The 17,897-nt window shown below is 39.0% G+C and overlaps 1 protein-coding gene across 6 annotated transcripts in view; it reads right to left on the minus strand.

Moving 5' to 3' along the window:
• Positions 1-2,434: 2,434 nt before the first annotated feature.
• hfm1 (helicase for meiosis 1) overlaps positions 2,435-17,897 on the minus strand; it is a 50,299-nt gene continuing 34,836 nt past the window's right edge. For 4 of the 6 annotated variants that reach the window (XM_062022285.1, XM_062022286.1, XM_062022282.1 and 1 more), the window contains 15 exons: positions 12,444-12,527; positions 12,182-12,339; positions 10,810-10,913; positions 10,543-10,713; positions 10,388-10,459; positions 10,183-10,307; positions 8,722-8,801; positions 8,568-8,650; positions 8,416-8,487; positions 8,302-8,339; positions 8,046-8,244; positions 4,469-4,517; positions 4,312-4,390; positions 2,884-3,017; positions 2,435-2,799 (listed from right to left, as the gene is read on the minus strand). In XM_062022285.1, the coding sequence (XP_061878269.1) occupies positions 2,751-2,799; positions 2,884-3,017; positions 4,312-4,390; positions 4,469-4,517; positions 8,046-8,244; positions 8,302-8,339; positions 8,416-8,487; positions 8,568-8,650; positions 8,722-8,801; positions 10,183-10,307; positions 10,388-10,459; positions 10,543-10,713; positions 10,810-10,913; positions 12,182-12,339; positions 12,444-12,527 (1,497 nt within the window). In that variant the 3' untranslated portion in view covers positions 2,435-2,750. The remainder of the gene's footprint in view (positions 2,800-2,883; positions 3,018-4,311; positions 4,391-4,468; positions 4,518-8,045; positions 8,245-8,301; positions 8,340-8,415; positions 8,488-8,567; positions 8,651-8,721; positions 8,802-10,182; positions 10,308-10,387; positions 10,460-10,542; positions 10,714-10,809; positions 10,914-12,181; positions 12,340-12,443; positions 12,528-17,897) is intronic. The other 2 variants (XM_062022284.1, XM_062022283.1) reach the window with 2 other exon arrangements.

Below are 17,897 nucleotides of genomic sequence, written 5' to 3' on the forward strand. Positions count from 1 at the left end.
AATAATAATACTTTCATTTAACCTAACTTAACTTTATACAAAAGCAGATTGCTTTTGATGGTTTTATTTTTAACACTGTCTTACACTACACTTCCTGATGTATAATACAATGTAAAAATGTCAATTTCTGCACAGGGTTAATTTAAAGTTTATCCTGCATCCTCTTTAAAAGTCCAACATTTTTCCCCGTCAGATTTGGACAACCATCTGTTGTCACACCTGCCAGCTTGTCCCATTTCAGTCCTAACATGTCCAAACACGCATTTACCTGTGTGAACAAGTCATTACCTGTGGTTGTCCCTTTTAATTGACTGCATGGCTGCCAGCTACTCCGTGATTTGAAAGTCAGCAGTTATCCCACGTAAGAAGATGAGCAGCTGGGCGGTGTCACATACATTGCAGCTCTCATCCAAAGCCAGCGAAAAACAGTCAAAGTCGGCCGTTCTGTTCTTTAACTGAAGCTCCAAGTTTCCGGGCATATCAGCGCAACCCAGTCCAATAAGCACTCCTTAATAAACTCTCTGTCAGAAAACGTCTTACTTTTTCTGGCGATTTTGTGAGAAATGACGAAACTTGTCCTGACGGCTGCATTCTGGGGGTGTGAAATATGGCGACAAGTCCTTGTTGGGTTTGCAGTTTTACCATCAACGCATCAGCCTCCCTTGCGCGCTCTTCATCGGACGGATTCCGGTATTTTTCCTCGTGCTTCGTCATGTAGTGGCGATTCAAATTATATTCTTTAAACACAGCAAGCTGTGTACCACAAATTAAGCACACGGCTTTACCTTCAATTTCTGTAAAGAAATACTTGGCAGTCCATGTCTTGTTGAAAACACGGCATTCGTCATCAACTTTTCTCTTTTTAGCGTCTCGGGGGTAACCGTGTGTGGGGAGGCGGGGCCGGCGGACCGAAGGCGCCTGCTCCAAGATGGCGGCGAGGAGGCGTGGACGAGGGAGCGGCAAGCTGGGAGCTACGCCGCAATCAGCATAAGGTGCGTGGAGCACGCAGCTGTGGACAGTGCAATCACCCTCTCGGACCGTATAAGAGGGCGAGAGATGTGAACATCAAGAGAGAGACACGGAGAAAGACGGCGGACGGGAGGAAACCATCCTCTGCTACCACGCGAACGACGGCGATGTGCTGCTGAAAACGTAGATATTGCACCAAAAACCAGACATTTGCAGCTAGAATAGTCATTTATCACATTAGCAATATATAGAGTGTATTTCTTTAAAGTTAAGACTAGTTTAAAGTTATCCTTATTGAAAAGTACAGTGCTTTTCCTTCAAAAATAAGGACATTTCAATGTGACCCCAAACTTTTGACTGTTAGTGTATATATATATATATATATGTATATATATATATATATATATATATATATATATATATATATATATATATATATATATATATATATATATATATATATATATATATATATATATGTATGTGTGGGAAAAAAATCACAAGACTATTTCATCTCTACAGGCCTGTTTCATGAGGGCCTGTAGAGATGAAATAGTCTTGTGATTTTTTTCCCACACATACATATTACGCTCTACCACGGTATCGAGCACTATTTTTTGGATAATCTAATTAAGACATATATATATATATATATATATATATATATATATATATATATATATATATATAATATAATATATCAGTATATATTATATACTGTATATATAATATGTAAATATTACATATATGTTATGTTTTATATTGCTACTATGGTACATTTTTAGTCTACTTTATACCTTTTGTTTTCGCCCTCTTTTGGTGCCCTTGTGTGCATTCTCCTTTCCATCCTTTATAACTGAGCTACTGTGTGGAACAATTTCCCTTGTGGATCATTAAAGTTTGTCTAAGTCGAAGTCTAAGTCTATTCCATATCCTATCTCATATGCATGACAATGAGATCACTATTTCTGGGGGGGAAAAAACTGTAGTACGCAAAAATATAGAAATGATAGATACAAATAATGTCTGACAAGACAAAAAAGCGAATGCCAAATTATACTACTCAACCTGGTGTTTACATCTAAACTACTTTACAACATGCCCGGGAAATGTATATTGGAATGCCTCGCAAACAAACGGCTCGTAACTACGAATCGGTTCCCATCGTACACTTAAAAGAGTCGTTCAAAAGACTTGACTCATTCGCAAATGTCACACGTGTATTGTATCAAATACAAGTTATTAATGCTTAGTCCGATATGTATTCTTTAGAGAATGTACAGTATTGTTTGTTTAATACCTATCCGACTTTTTGCATTACTGTTTGTATTTTATCCAAGAGAGAAGTGCTAAGTAAACAAAATGTACTTACTTACTTTACTCAAAACTAAGCATACCTATCTTTGGAACAGCAAAATATTTGATAAAAGCTCAAATGAATGATATTGCAAAACAATGCCTCGTCTTAAAAGGTTTTAATAGATATGATGCAGACACTGCTTTCTGTTGTGCGCTTCTTGAAAAGTAAACATTTGCACTCCAATAGATGCGCCTTGCATTTTTATTTAACATCATGCACAAAGCCAATAAACTGTCCGTAGCTGTTTAAATGGAATACATATTGACTAGTCCAGTATTGAAGAAATAAGCTAGCACTGAGATGAGGAACCAACCCGACACAAAAACATCAACAATATACCAAAACGTTTTTCAAACAGCTCGTAACGTCTGTGTGTGTTTTAAGGACATTTATGTGCCGGTAAGCTAATCATCCAGATCTTCTAAAATATACCATCAAATATCCCAATCAACGCTTCCTCTTCTTTGCTGCTGAAAATAGAGGGTGGAAAAGGGAAAATAATCAATTTGTCATGGCACTCAGTGTATAAACATTGCAATTAAATTAGCCTCTACCTGCTGCTGTCAGCCTGCACAGTGGCATCAATCGTTGTGAAGAAATCAAATCGCTGAGCTTGTGGAACCACACAGTTTGAGGTTTTTCGTTCTGGTGCTCTTATTGTCATCCCTTCACTTAACATGTTTGGATTCTGCAAATGAACAGAAATGTTTCAATTATATCAAGGAAAATTTAGATTTATCGGGGTTAAGGTCCGCACTAGAGATGTCCGATATTATCGGACTGCCGATATTATCGGCCGATAAATGCTTTAAAATGTAATATCGGAAATTATCGGTATCGGTTTCAAAATGTAAAATGTATGACTTTTTAAAACGCCTCTGTACGGAGTGGTACACGGACGTAGGGAGAAGTACAGAGCGGCAATAAACCTTAAAAGCACTGCCTTTGCGTGCCGGCCCAATCACATAATATCTACGGCTTTTCACACACACAAGTGAATGCAAGGCATACTAGGTCAACAGCCATACATGTCACACTGAGGGTGGCCTTATAAACAACTTTAACACTGTTACAAATATGCGCCACACTGTGAATCCACACAAAACAAGAATGACAAACACATTTCGGGAGAACATCCGCACCGTAACACAACATAAACACAACAGAACAAATACCCAGAACCCCTTGCAGCACTAACTCTTCCGGGACGCTACAATATACACCCCCCGCTACGCCCTACCCCCCTCCCCCCAACCCCGCCCACCTCAACCTCCTCATGCTCTCAGGGAGAGCATGTCCCAAATTCCAAGCTGCTGTTTTGAGGCATGTTAAAAAAAATAATGCACTTTGTGACTTCAATAATAAATATGGCAGTGCCATGCTGGCATTTTTTTCCATAACTTGAGTTGATTTATTTTGGAAAACCTTGTTACATTGTTTAATGCATCCAGCGGGGCATCACAACAAAATTAGGTATAATAATGTGTTAATTCCACGACTGTATATATCGGTATCGACTGATATTGGAATTGGTAATTAAGAGTTTGACAATATCGGAATATCGGATATCGGCAAAAAAGCCATTATCGGACATCTGTAGTCCGCACCATTAAGAGCCACTATTTTGCTTACATTTAAAATATTCTGAAAAGTGTTGTTAGAGTTACCAATAAATATAACTGGAGAGATCAATGTCAAAATCAATTTGGACAAATAGTCAAATTACTGTATCTCTCTTGTGATATTTTTTTTAATGGTGCAAAATGAAGTAAAAAAGCTCATTCAAACCACTTAGCCAACCCATTAAAGCAACTAGCATATTCTGTATATGTCCTGACTGTATTTTAATACGGTTGAGTTTATTATGGTTGTCAATTTGTTCAAACTTGTTTTAACATTATCAATTTACATGCAATAAAATGATTATTGCACATGTTTATTATTGTATGCAGAGCATCTACTACACCTTGGCATGAACCCACCCTTGTCTGGTTGTCATGTCTGCTTGTGATAGGTGAGGGTCCAGGATGAAGTTGGTCTAATACAGGCCTGGAAATGGACCTGTGAAATTGAACAAATAAAAAATTATTTTAGCTGCTAGGCTTTTGTTCCCCATAAAAAACACAACATAAAAAATACCTTAGTGGGTGCCTGGCAGTGGTTCCACGTGGTGATGTAGCAATGAAACCTGCACATGCAATGTATATTTCATTCTTGCTTTATTGTGTGTGCATTATTGTAGAGGTGATAGTGATAATTTACAAGTCAGAAAAATAGAAAAATGTTGTTACGGTCCATCCATCCATTTTCTACCGCTTGTTACGGTCCATCCATCCATTTTCTACCACTTGTCCCTCTCGGGGCTGCAGGGGTGCTGGAGCCTATCCCAGCTGCACTCAGGCGGAAGGCAGGGTACACCCTGGACAATTGTCCACCTCATGGCAGGGCCAACACAGATACACAAAATTCACACTCACATTCACACACTAGGGACCATTTAGTGTTGCCAAGCAACCTATCCCCAGGTGCATGTCTTTGGAGGCGGGAGGAAGCCGGAGTACCCGGAGGGAACCCACGCAGTCACAAGAAGAACATGCAAACGCCACACAGAAAGACCCCGAGCCCGGGGATCGAGGCCAAGACCTCCTTATTGTGAGGCACACGCACTAACCTCTGTTACACCGTGCTGCTTGTTGTTACAATGTTAGATAAAATTCATGTTAAACAATGCCAAAACATGAAATCATAAGGTTCATGCAATTGGTTGTGAGCTTGTTTTGTTTGCCTCTGAACATTGTGTTTTTCAGTGTATTTATTTTTACAATTGGCCATTTGTGACATTTGGAACTCCTAGTAAATTCTCTCTGCCTGCATGGCCCCTCTTCTCGCCTCAGCTATCTGTGCTGCAGCCCCGTGTGTCATTCCTTCTCGTCTCATGCCCTGCCAGCCTGCTCTGATGTCTATAAAACAATAATATTTTTGTGTTATTTGACCATGACATCTTACAACAGACTGTTTAAAGTAGAAAACATTGGCTAGTAGCCGCTAAACTCCAACGTAAAAAACAGCGCCATTGCGACATTACTGCTTGGTTTGATGGCCCACATCATCTAATCATGGCATGTGCACAATAGCACCAACATGCAGTGAGACCAATGTTGGTAAATGCTGCTTATTTACATCCGGCTCCGTATCGATCGGAAAGTGGGCAGGTGTGATCTACGAATATACATACTGTTTTTGAAATGTGTTTTTGACCGTGTCTGAAAAACAAAATAGCAGTGATGTTCATCTTCAAGATTTATCATTAACAGTGTACATTTGTAAAATATAAATTATGATACTTTTGGAGAGGGTAGGCCTTGAGGTGTTTAATTTGCAATCCACACACTAAGTGTAGGCGCCATGTCTGGTTATGGGAATGTATTTTTTTATGACTGAATCAATCCAGTATTTATGTTTGGTAACCCCCGAGCATAAGTTCAGTATTTAATTTGTTTATTAAAGGTACTTGGCTGAAATATCAGTTTTGAAATTGGTACTGTACCTCTGAGATTGTGGGCTGATTGCTGCATTCGGGCCAGGTGTGGGTAGATGTGGCTTGTTTGGCACAATTAAGGGAGTTTCGCGCTTTTTCTGACCGTGTATTACATGAACTACAAGTGGACTGGGATGTTGTTTTTGAGTTTGTTTGACATGGAATGGGGAATACTGTGAGCAGTATTGCCTGTCACAACAAAAAAATTGATGTACGTTTTATTTCAGTTTAAATAAATGTACAGCAATGCAACTGGTAAACAGCTAAAATTGTACACAGAGCAAACAATAACCTGCTACCCAATAATATACAACAATTCTTCTCAAAAAAAGAGGAGCAATATAATCTTAGAGAAAAAATTTATTTAAAACATTTGTACGCACGTACAACACTTAAGACCTTCAGTATATCAGTATGCGTAATGAAATTATGGAATGGATTAAGCAAAGCAATCAAACAATGTACTAATATGATCCACTTCAAGAAACTCTTCAAACTTAAAGTGTTTACAAAGTACAAAGAAAAAGAACCATGATAAACATTCTGAATTTATCCATCCATCCATTCCTTCATTCTCAAAATAATCTTACTTATCTCATCATATGAAATATAACTTACTTCACCAATTATTAGTTATTTATTTTTATTGTGATTACTCATGGAGTATATTGTGAATAAATTGACAACAGGAAGTGAACAAAAGTTTTAGCAACTGCTATGTAAAAGAAAAGGGGTAGGATTAAATAAGCTCTGCTTCGTCCTACTCCTTTTCGAACATGTTGAAAAGAGAAACTGGAAATTGTGATGTATCATGTTGTATGCATGCATGTTCGAAATAAACTCAAACTCAACTCAACTCAACTCAAACTTGAAACTTTACTGTCAGCCGTCAGCTCCTCTTACCAAGGAAATATTTGAAGTTTTTACTGACGAACCCTACAATTTTTAGTCAGAAAAACCACGAGACTCTCTTAATTGTGACAAACATGAAACATTTAACTCCAACTGGCCCGAATGAAGCAATCAGCCCACACACTCTTAGAGGGACAGTAGCAATTTGAAACAATGTCATTCTTCAGCCAAGTCTCTTAAATATACTCAAATTAAATACTGAATACATGCTAGGGGTTATACTTGGAATTCTAATGATTATAATAAAAATTATTATTATTCCCAAAAATTCCCTTGGATTAATTCAATAATAAAAATTACATTTCCATAGCCAGATATGACGCCACTTCGAAACTTGTCAAGAACGTGACTATAGAGCAAAATGCACACCAAAACATATCCAATACATAATATATAGACCATGGGAGTCCAAACCTTTTGAAGCTGACTGCATGTAAAGTTACTATATATATATATATATATATATATATATATATATATATATATATATATATATATATATATATATATATATATATATATATATATATATATATATATATATATATATATATATATATATATATATATATATAGCTTATACATATGTATGTGTACATACATATTATCATGATAATGACTATATAATTAATAATTATTATAATTGGATATTAAGAGTATGTAAAAGTTTGACTCCTACCTTGTTTACTTTTGTGACGACTTCCTTAAAGTTTTGTAATCAATCAGAAATATCAAGCAGCTAACATGGAGAAGTTTGGAGAGTGTTTTGCATTTTTCCCACCATGCATTGCAGGGGATTTAAATGGGTTTAACTTTGATTTATGTGTAGCGCGTTGACATTTTTCATAATATCTACTACGTTCAGTGAGCAGGTGGTGTTATGTGTGACCATGTGTGTTGACTTTGTGTGTTAGTTTATTTTTGCCATGAGTGGGAAAGGCTGTTTGGATTGGGTCATGTATAAAAATGCTGTGCAATGATAATACAGTGTAAATTATTGTTAATGATCTGCATTGCTCATGATGTCCACAAGATATAAGCAAAGTTCAGCAGTTATGCTGACAGATATTGACTATTGAGATGGAGGCACCATATGGAACAGATACTTTATTAAACTCGTGGTGTTAAATGTGACACCCACGGAAGTGTTTTAAATGTAGACTCAAATAATCATAGTTTTCCTTTACCTAAGTGTATAAACAGATCCATCTACACATTAATTTCCACTTTACCTACCTGTAACTATAAATGAAAGTAAATGGCTACCTGTTGTGTTGCATTCAGCCAGTTGATGACTTGCGGCAGGGCCATATACAGGTAGACTCTGTGATGTGTCGCTGGCACGAACCAGGTTCTCGTCATCAAAGTCGCTCCAGTCGTCCCAATCATTTCCAAGATCAAAGCTGACATTTGGTATTTGTGACAGTGTCTCGTTGTCGCTGCGATGGCCTTGATGCCAGGGTCTCTATGAGATAGAATTGGAGTTAATTGAGTTCAAGAGCACTTTGGAGGTTTGACTCACAGCAGCATCGTATCCAACATTTCTCCAGCTGCTGGAACCTTGAAAATAATTCAAAACAAATGATTGATTGGAGGTTTTGTGCTTTTTGGGCTGAATATATGGAGAGTGTTTAACCTTGATGGTAACGAGCTGCAACATCAGCGTGGACTGCCTTCTCCATTGTTCTGTGCGCATCTATAACGGCATCTCAAAAAGTTGCGAACATAAAACATATATTTAACCACGCAACGATACGGATGTGAGGAATTTTGAAGGGGAGACTGTACCGTCGTCCTGCTGAAAACGTTGAGAACAATTTTCTCTTGGGAGATGCGTCGTCTCAGTGGGAGCATCGTGGTATCCGCCATTGCTTAAAAACACAATGTAAACAAATAAAGTACAACTTCTGACACTTTATTTCACCAAGCTAGCAGGAATCACCTGGATAGAGAGTGTACTTTTTTAGCATTGTATGCAAACTGCTGCATGTTGACACCTGGAGACTCCTCATTCATTTTCATCTAATGAGAAAAAAAATATTCAAACACAACACCACACTATCAAGGTTTTTAATGTTAGCCAGTGAAATATTTCAATCCCGTGCACAGTGTTACCGTATTTTTCGGACTCCCAGGTGCACTTGAAACCCTTTAATTTTCTCAAAACTCGACAGTGCGCCTTATAACCCGGTGCGCCTAATGTATGGAATAATTTTGGTTGTGCTTACCGACCTCGAAGCTATTTTATTTGGTACATAGTGAAATGATAGGTTTGACCAGTCACACAAAAGAGATACGTGTAGACTGCAATATTATGGCAGTCACGCATAAGAGATATGTGTAGACTGCAATATGACTCAAGTAAACAACACAAAAATGTTATATGTTCCGTTGAAAATATAGAACATTACACATGGCGCTTAAAAAACTATCAAAATGTTTTAGTATGACTTTGGTAAGCTATGAAGTCGCACCACTTGATGGATTGTACTGTGCTTCAACATACAAGTATTATTATGGTGTGTGTATAAGGTAAGACATATTATCTGGCGTTTTGTTTCGCAATATTATACAAAAGCAACTTTTCTTACCTTTTGGGTACCTGCTGATCTGTATTTGGGATCTGCATTAGTCCTGAAAATTTGCGCGCATCCGCCTTTGTAGTCCGTGAAGACACCGTAGTCAATAAGCTTCTTCTTTTTCTCTATCTGCTTGTTATGGAACATTCATCCTCCGCTGTTGCCATTTGTAATATAAAGTAGTGTAAAGTTATTTACTTATATCTGTCAGTAAACTCGCCATGAAAGCGCTAAAACATACCGGTACTTTAGTTATTAGAAGGTACTTTAGTTATTAGAAAGTTCCGGTTGGACGGTTTTTGACGGGACACATTTCCAGCATTGTTGTTGCACTAGTGAGCCACGGATGAGAAGATGCTGCTCTGTTATTGATTTAAGCAAAGTCTGAATGTCATTAAAACAGTTAGCTCCATCTTTTGACACGTCTTCCACTCCCGTTCTTGCACGCTACTCCTCTACAACAAAGATGACGGAGAAAAGACGCTGCCGAAGGTGAGCCACATAAATAAGACCGCCCACAAAACGGCGCATCCTGAAGCGACTGTCAGAAAGCGGCTTGAAGATGATCTGTAAAACATCATCTATGCAACATTTTGACCAAAGAACCACCATTACATGTTATGTAGACCACAAGGAAGTGTTTTCCATTTACAAAAAAATAATAATAAAATGACCCCTTTAATTTGCCCTATAATCTGGTGCGCCTTTTGTATGAAAATAGACCTGACTAAACCCGCTCATCGGCAGTGCGCCTTATAATCCGATGCGCCCTTCCGTCCGGAAAATACGGTAGGTTTACATTACATCCTCATCTGTCGTCTCACCTTGAGTCGTTTGACAGGCGTGGGCGAAAGTGTGTCATACCGACTCTTCAGATCCCTCAAATGTGAGGAAAACCCAGACCCAGCCACTCGGTTGTTCAGCCTCTTTCTCACCACACCTGTTTTACCTTGGGAGAAGATGAAGGATGCTCTGTAATGTACAATCACACTGACACACACACACTGAGGGGTCGATGATTATACTTACAGCAGTCATGGCCACACTGCTCCTTATTCTTGCAGAGGTGGTTACACTGTCTTTTATTACCATTGCCACTATCTGCGGTTGCATTAAAACTGGTTAAGAAAAGGGTTGAAATAACATTGTCATGTATTGATAATATAAAACCACGCGTGTGGCACCTTGCTCTTTGGAGGATGTGGCCTTTCCCCTCACAGGCACTGCTTTATTTGGTGCTGTCTGCTGTGGCCTTGGTCCAGCAGAATCATGAGACGTGTTGTACAGATGATCAGTTTCAAGGCTGTGGGCTCCAGAGTAGTACACATCGAATGTCTGCTGGATGTCTAGGCCAACTGTAAAAGAGAAGAATGCTGAAAAGACAATCTGGAACAACTGAAACAAAGCTGACACTGAGGACCATTGTATTGTTTTTCTTATCGTATACTTACCATATTCTGAACTAATGAGATTAACACTGATCTCATCTCCCTTTAAAGCCTTTGCCACCTCGATCTTCTTTGACCAGGAACTGCACTTCAACAGCATAAGGTCACTGGAAAATAAACACTATTGATTACTTAATAAATAGCAATCTGTTTGTACTTAATTTCAGTAAATACAGTGCATCCGAAAGTATTCACAGCGTTTCACTTTTTCCACATTTTGTTATGTTACAGCCTTATTCCAAATGGAATACATAAAAATTCTACAGACAATACCCCAAAATGACAATGTGAAAAGTTGTTTTTAATTATGAATTACATAAAAATAAAATAATGAAAATTACATGTACATAAGTATTGACAGACTATTCTCAATACTTAGTTGATGCACCTTTGGCAGCAATTCCAGCCTGAAGCCTTTTTGAATATGATGCCACAAGCTTGGCACACCTATCTTTGGGCACTTTCAACCATTCCTCTTTGCAGCACCTCTCAAGCTCTATCAGCTTGGATGGGAAGGTTTTCATCCAGGATGTCTCTGTACATTGTTGCATTCATCTTTCCCTCTATCCTGACTTCTCACCCAGTTCCTGCCACTGAAAACCATCCCCACAGCATGATGCTGCCACCACTGTAGGGATGGTATTGGCCTAGTGATGAGCGGTGCCTGGTTTCCTCCAAACATGATGCCTGGCATTCCCGCCAAAGACTTCAATCTTTGTCTCGTCAAACCAGAGAATTTAGTTTCTCATGGTCTGAGAGTCTTTCAGGTGCATTTTGGCAAACTTTTGACTAAGAAATGGCTTCCGTCTGGCCACTCTACCATACAGGCCTGATTGGTGGATTGTCCCTCTCGAAGGTTCTCCTCTCTCCACAGAGGAATGCTGTAGCTCTGACAGAGTGACCATGGTCTTGGTCACCTCCCTGACTAGACTAAGATGAATGCAACAATGTACAGAGACATCCTGGATGAAAACCTTCCCATCCAACCTGATGGAGCTTGAGAGGTGCTGCAAAGAGGAATGGTTGCTAGTGCCCAAAGATAGGTGTGCCAAGCTTGTGGCATCGTATTCAAAAAGACTTGAGGCTGGAATTTCTCCCATAGGTGCATCAGCTAAGTATTGAGCTGTCAATACTTTTTATTTTTAATACATTTGCAAACATTTAAAATAAACATTTTCACATTGTCATTATGGGGTATTGTGTGTAGAATTTTGAGGACAAAATTAATTTAGTCCATTTTGAAATAAGACTGTAACATAACAAAATGTGGAAAAAGTGTCTATTTTCTGGATGCGCAGTAATTAAGCAAAATCAATTGGTTGGCAAAATTACAACAAAGCCAAATGTTTTATAAAAGAGGCTTTTTCATCCTTACGTGAATTTATGCCGGAAGACACAATTGTTGTCAGAGTCTCCTATTATCAGAGACACGTAATGGTTTTCCGGAGCTGTTCTCCTAGACAGGAGCTGCGCTTGGTTTTTGAGGTTCACCGTCACAATGATCTCAGCTGTACTGCAGCTATACCTCTGCAGCTGCAAAAGACAACGTTCATTTGGGCGAAAGCCTGAAAATAAGGGGGGTGCAACCGCTAAATAAATTCTGCATTGCAGTCCGGGCAAATGAAAAAGGTTTTTACCTGCTCCAAAGTGACCTCATACTTTGGCAGGTGCAGGACAAATTCTTTAATTAGGTTTCCAAATGGTGGATGTCTGTTAAGTATCTGAAAAAAAGGATATTTAGGTCTATTATTGAGTATTTACCTTCATCAACAACTGTTTAACATATTGTGAATAAATGATACAGATTTCAAAACATTGATGGGAGGGTTATTTCTTGACTTGGATTTAAAGAGGATCGACTTTTCTTACCTATTGGTACCTGCGGTTGTGTATTTGGGATCCACATAAATTCCCAAAATGTGAAATCAAACTGTGAAGGCATTGCGGAGATATTTATAAAATAATCTTGCCTTTCTTCCTACTTTCGCCAAACGAGCTGTTCGGAATTTGCTCCTTTTGTGACGTTTTTGTAGTGTGTGACATCAGCAAATTATCCATTCATGGTAGAAGACCCAGTGTACCTTGTGCCCGTCCGCCATTGTAGTCTGCATTGGAGTTAATAAGCTTCTTTTTTCTCTCTATCTTCTTGTTGTGGGGCAGACTGGCTCGTACATGCACATGTTGCCATCTCTAATATGAAGTAGCGTATATATATAACTTATATCTGTCAGTAGACTCCATATGGAAGCGATAAAAACTACAACAAAGATGGTGTGGAGAAGACGCGGTCAAAGTGGAGGCACATAAATTAGAAACGCCCACAAAAGGCGGCGTTCTGAAAAGAACCATCAGAAAGCAACTTGAAGATGGTCTGCATAACATAATATATGCAACATTTTGACCAAAGAACCACCATTACATGTTATGTAGACCACAAGGAAGTATTTTAAATACTATAATAATGATGTGTCATACTGACGGTCTACATTGTAAGAAAAAGGGTCTTAATATTATTTTCAATTGATAAATATCTAAATTGACACTACTGTGTATACCTTTATCTGTGCATCCATTTGGGGCCTACTCTACTGATGAAAAATGGCATTTGTTGCACCATATTTTGTGGCATTTTCTGCTCACCACAGACTGTATGCACTGTTTATAATCTCTCACCTGAGGAACCAAAACTAAAGTTCAATTGACTTAAGTATAATTGAAGTTACCTTAGCAAGTTTGCAAAATGTGTTGTTGTTTTTTTCCCTTCCTGGGGAGGCTCTCCCTCACACTGACCCCTGAATAAACTGTGGTAGAACGAGATATATCGACTGTATGGACAAGTGTGAGTACATATTTAACTTAGATCCGACTAACTAAAAATACTGCATAAGAAGGAACTCATAAATAACTGATGAAAAATACATTTACATACATTTGTGTTGCACTAAAATAAATAAACTAAATCAATAATGACTGTGTTTCTTACATAAAATGTCAATATAACTTAAGTGCAAATGAAAATACAGCTTCACCACTCTAGTCATAATTTTTGCGCTTAAACTTTGACTTTACTTCTAGACCACTTCTGTTTGTTTGAGATTGTCATTACTGCCACAAGTGGTGGAAAAGTGTATAACAACTGAGTATGGCTCTGAGAAACAGATATTTCTGGCCAGCCCTTTAGTAAGTACATTTTATTTATAAAGCGTTTTCACAGATAAAATCACAAAGCGCTGTACAAAACATAGGTGAATTAAAACAGCAATTCAATTAAAACAATAGGGGCGACATCATAAAAAGGATAAAAAGTGGAGTAAAAATGATAGTTAAAAGGTTCATCAACTAAAAGCTTTACTAAAAAGAGAAGTCTTCAAATGTTTAGTATTTTAGGGCTAAAAAAACAGATTTAATTAATTTGATCACTGTTTTCGCGAAAATTAATGATAGCGGCATCTTTGCACAAAATATTTAAACCGAGCGAATCAATCAAGACTGTAAATAGTCAAGTAAATCCAAAACATTTCAGTATGCAGCAGCATTAGATTAATACGATCGCCCCTCTTTGAAGTAATGAATGACTGTGGCAAAATATATAATCAGAAAGGCTCCACATAAGACTGGAAATAGTCCACAAGTGAGAGAAATGGCATTATTGCTGCAGACAAGAAGTGCTGGGATAAGCAAATGGTCCATAGCTCGAATGCACAGTACACACACAGGCCTTTGGGGCCAAAAGATTCAATGACATTTAGTCCTGTATTACCAATTCACGACAGAAGACACTTAAAGTTAAAGTTAAAGTTAAAGTACCAATGATTGTCACACACACACTAGGTGTGGTGAAATTTGTCCTCTGCATTTGACCCATCCCCTTGTTCACCCCCTGGGAGGTGAGGGGAGCAGTGAGCAGCAGCGGTGCCGCGCCCGGGAATCATTTTGGTGATTCAACCCCCAATTCCAACCCTTGATGCTGAGTGCCAAGCAGGGAGGTAATGGGTCCCATTTTTTTATAGTCTTTGGTATGACTCGGCCGGGGTTTGAACTCACAACCTACCGATCTCAGGGCGGACACTCTAACCACTAGGCCACTGAGTAGGTGAGAGAACCAAAGAGAACCAAATTTTTAAAAAAAACAGATAAGGGGGGAACTACGACAAAGTCCAGTACTATAAGTATGGCCTCGTTTGAATTCTCAGTAAAAGCAAAAAACTAGCAGAGGATGGTTTCGATCCATCGACCTCTGGGTTATGGGCCCAGCACGCTTCCGCTGCGCCACTCTGCTTGCCTGCAATGCAAGCACTGTCTATTTACCTCAGCACACACACAGCTGCAACATCAGCAGAATGCTACACACATTATCAAGGACGTGCCACCACACTTGCACCTCATTTGTCATAAACTTCACTAATTACATTTGAATCATTGTTTTCATTATCCATACAACGGCTATTTTTATATACAGTGTTCCCTTGTTTAACGCTGCGATTACGTTCCAAAAAATACCCGCTTTAAGTAAAATCCGTGCAGTAGAAGTTGATTTTATTTTTTTAAATGTTTATGTGTTTTCGTTCATTATATTTTTTTCATTTACACTATATGTTTTTTCATTTACAGGTTGTTTTTTTTAATTATATGTTTTTTTTGTTTACAGTACTGTACAGTATATGTTTTTTCGTTTCTTATATATTTTTTTGAAGTCTGTAAAACCCCTAACCACACACATTATAAACTTTTGTCAGACAGGTTTTAACATTTTCTCACATTTCTCTTGTTTAAACACCCTCAAAGTTCAAACCTTTGTGGATTTAAAAAAAAAACAACTACAGTACACTACTGTATTAAAGAATGAAACCAAACATCAAAACCTGTTTTTTAGGGCTGTGGGATTTTTTTTTTTTTACCTATAAATAGAATCAGAATCAGAATCAGGTTTATTTGGCCAAGTATACTTGCATTTACAAGGAATTTGTCTTCGGCAGTTGTTAGCTCTCTAAACATACAACAAATAGACAAGTATACATTCACTGAGCAAGCAAGTACTCTAGGTGCATACTTTACAGCAAGACATACAGTATACTAGTCACCTATCAACATTATATACAAGTAAGACTTTAAAATATTTGATGCAAAGTACAAATATATACAGTACACAAGATAAATATATAGTGACAAAAAGTGTAGAGAATGAGTAGTGCAAAAAAGCCAGGCGCACGGTCTGAAATGTGCAATAAGCTTGTGATCTGCAATAAATCTGTAATATGCAGGATGCATGAGTGATAAAGTCAGTAGTGTCAGTAAAGTCTGGCTGTGCTTGGGAACAGATCAGATTGTGCTGTCCACCTTATCTACTGTTCAGGAGAGTGATGGCAGTGGGAAAGAAGCTGTTCTTGTGTATAGTAGTTTTTGTGTGCAGGGATCGGTATCGTCTGGGGGTTGAAGACAGTGTATGCCGGGTGTGTGGGCTCTTTGGTGATGTTCTCTGCCCTCTGCCTGGTCCTGCTGGAGTACAAGTCCTGTAGGGGGGACAGGGGGGCACCAATGATCTTTTCCGCTGATCTGACTGTGCGCTGTAGTCTGCATCTGTCCTTAGTTGTGGTTCCCCCAAACCAGGCAGTAATGGATGAGCAGAGAATGGATTCAACTGTAGCAGTGTAGAATATGACTAACAGCTCTTGTGGTAGGCCATATTTGCTAGGTTGCCGTAGGAAGTACATCCTCTGCTGAGCCTTTTTGAGGATGGAGCTGATGTTTGTCTCCCACTTCAAATCCTTGGAGATGATGGTTCTCAAGAACTTGAAAGAGTTCACCATTGACACTGGGCTATTGGATATTGTGAGGGGAGGCAGCACTGAGGGGTGTTTCCTGAAGTCCACAGCCATCTCCCCCATCTTTAGAGTATTCAGCTCAAAGTTGTGTTGACTACACCAAAGCACCAGCCTCTCAACCTCCTGCCGATATGCAGACTCGTAACCATTCTGAATGAGCCCAATGACAGTGGTGTCATCTGCAAATTTCAAGAGTTTTCCAGCTGGATCCTTGGAAGTGCAGTCATTTGTGTATAGGTAGAAGAGCAGTGGAGAAAGGACGCACCCCTGTGGTGCTTCAGTGTTGATTGACCTTGTTCCAGATGTGATGTGACTCTCTGGTGAAGGTGGCAAAGAAGAAGACTGTGGAAAAACTACTGAGCATCATGGATGATGTCAGTCACCCTCTGCATACCATTATCAGTAGCCAGAGGAGCCTGTTCAGTGCTTAGACTGCTTCATCCCAAGTGCAGGACTATCCATCCATCCATTTTATACCGCTTGTCCCTTTTGGGGTCACGGGGGGTGCTGGAGCCTATCTCAGCTGCATTCGGGCGGAAGGCGGGGTACACCCTGGACAAGTCGCCACCTCATCACAGGGCCAAGTGCAGGACTAATAGACTCAAAAACTCCTTTGTCCCACACGCCATCAGATTGTACAACTCCTAATACTGTTGTATTTTTTTTCTTATTGTAACTTTTTATTTGTATTCTTATTGTTATATTTTCTATTTAATTTCCATTTATACCTCCATTATTTACTTTTTAAATTCTATCTCAAATCTGTACACTGGTGCTGGAATTTTAATTTTCCTGAGGGAACTCTCCTGAAGGAATCAATAAAGTACCATCTATCTATGTATGTCTTTCAACCGCACATGCTGGTTCCTGTTTGTCAGGAAGCTGGAGATCAAGCAGGGGGCACAGCGAGGTGGGAGAGTTTGGCGGTGAGGATTTCAGGTATGATGGTGTTGAACGCTGAGATGAAGTCAACAAACAGTATCCTGGCATATGTCCCTGGTTGGTCAAGATGTTGCAGGATGAAGTGCAGTCCCATCATCCACCGACCTGTTTGCTCTGTAGGCAAACTGCAGGGGGTTCAGCTGGTGGCCTATGGTGCTTTTAAGATGGGACAGCACTAACCGTTCAAAGGACTTCATGACGACTCAAGTCAAGGCCACAGGTCTGTAGTCATTCGGTTCAGTGATGGAGGCTTTCTTAGGGACTGGAATGATGGTGGAGTTTTTGAAGCATGAGGAGACTTCGCACAGCTCCATTGATCTGTTGAAT

Source organism: Entelurus aequoreus, linkage group LG16 (genome assembly GCF_033978785.1).
Source record: "Entelurus aequoreus isolate RoL-2023_Sb linkage group LG16, RoL_Eaeq_v1.1, whole genome shotgun sequence".
NCBI lineage: Eukaryota > Metazoa > Chordata > Actinopteri > Syngnathiformes > Syngnathidae > Entelurus > Entelurus aequoreus.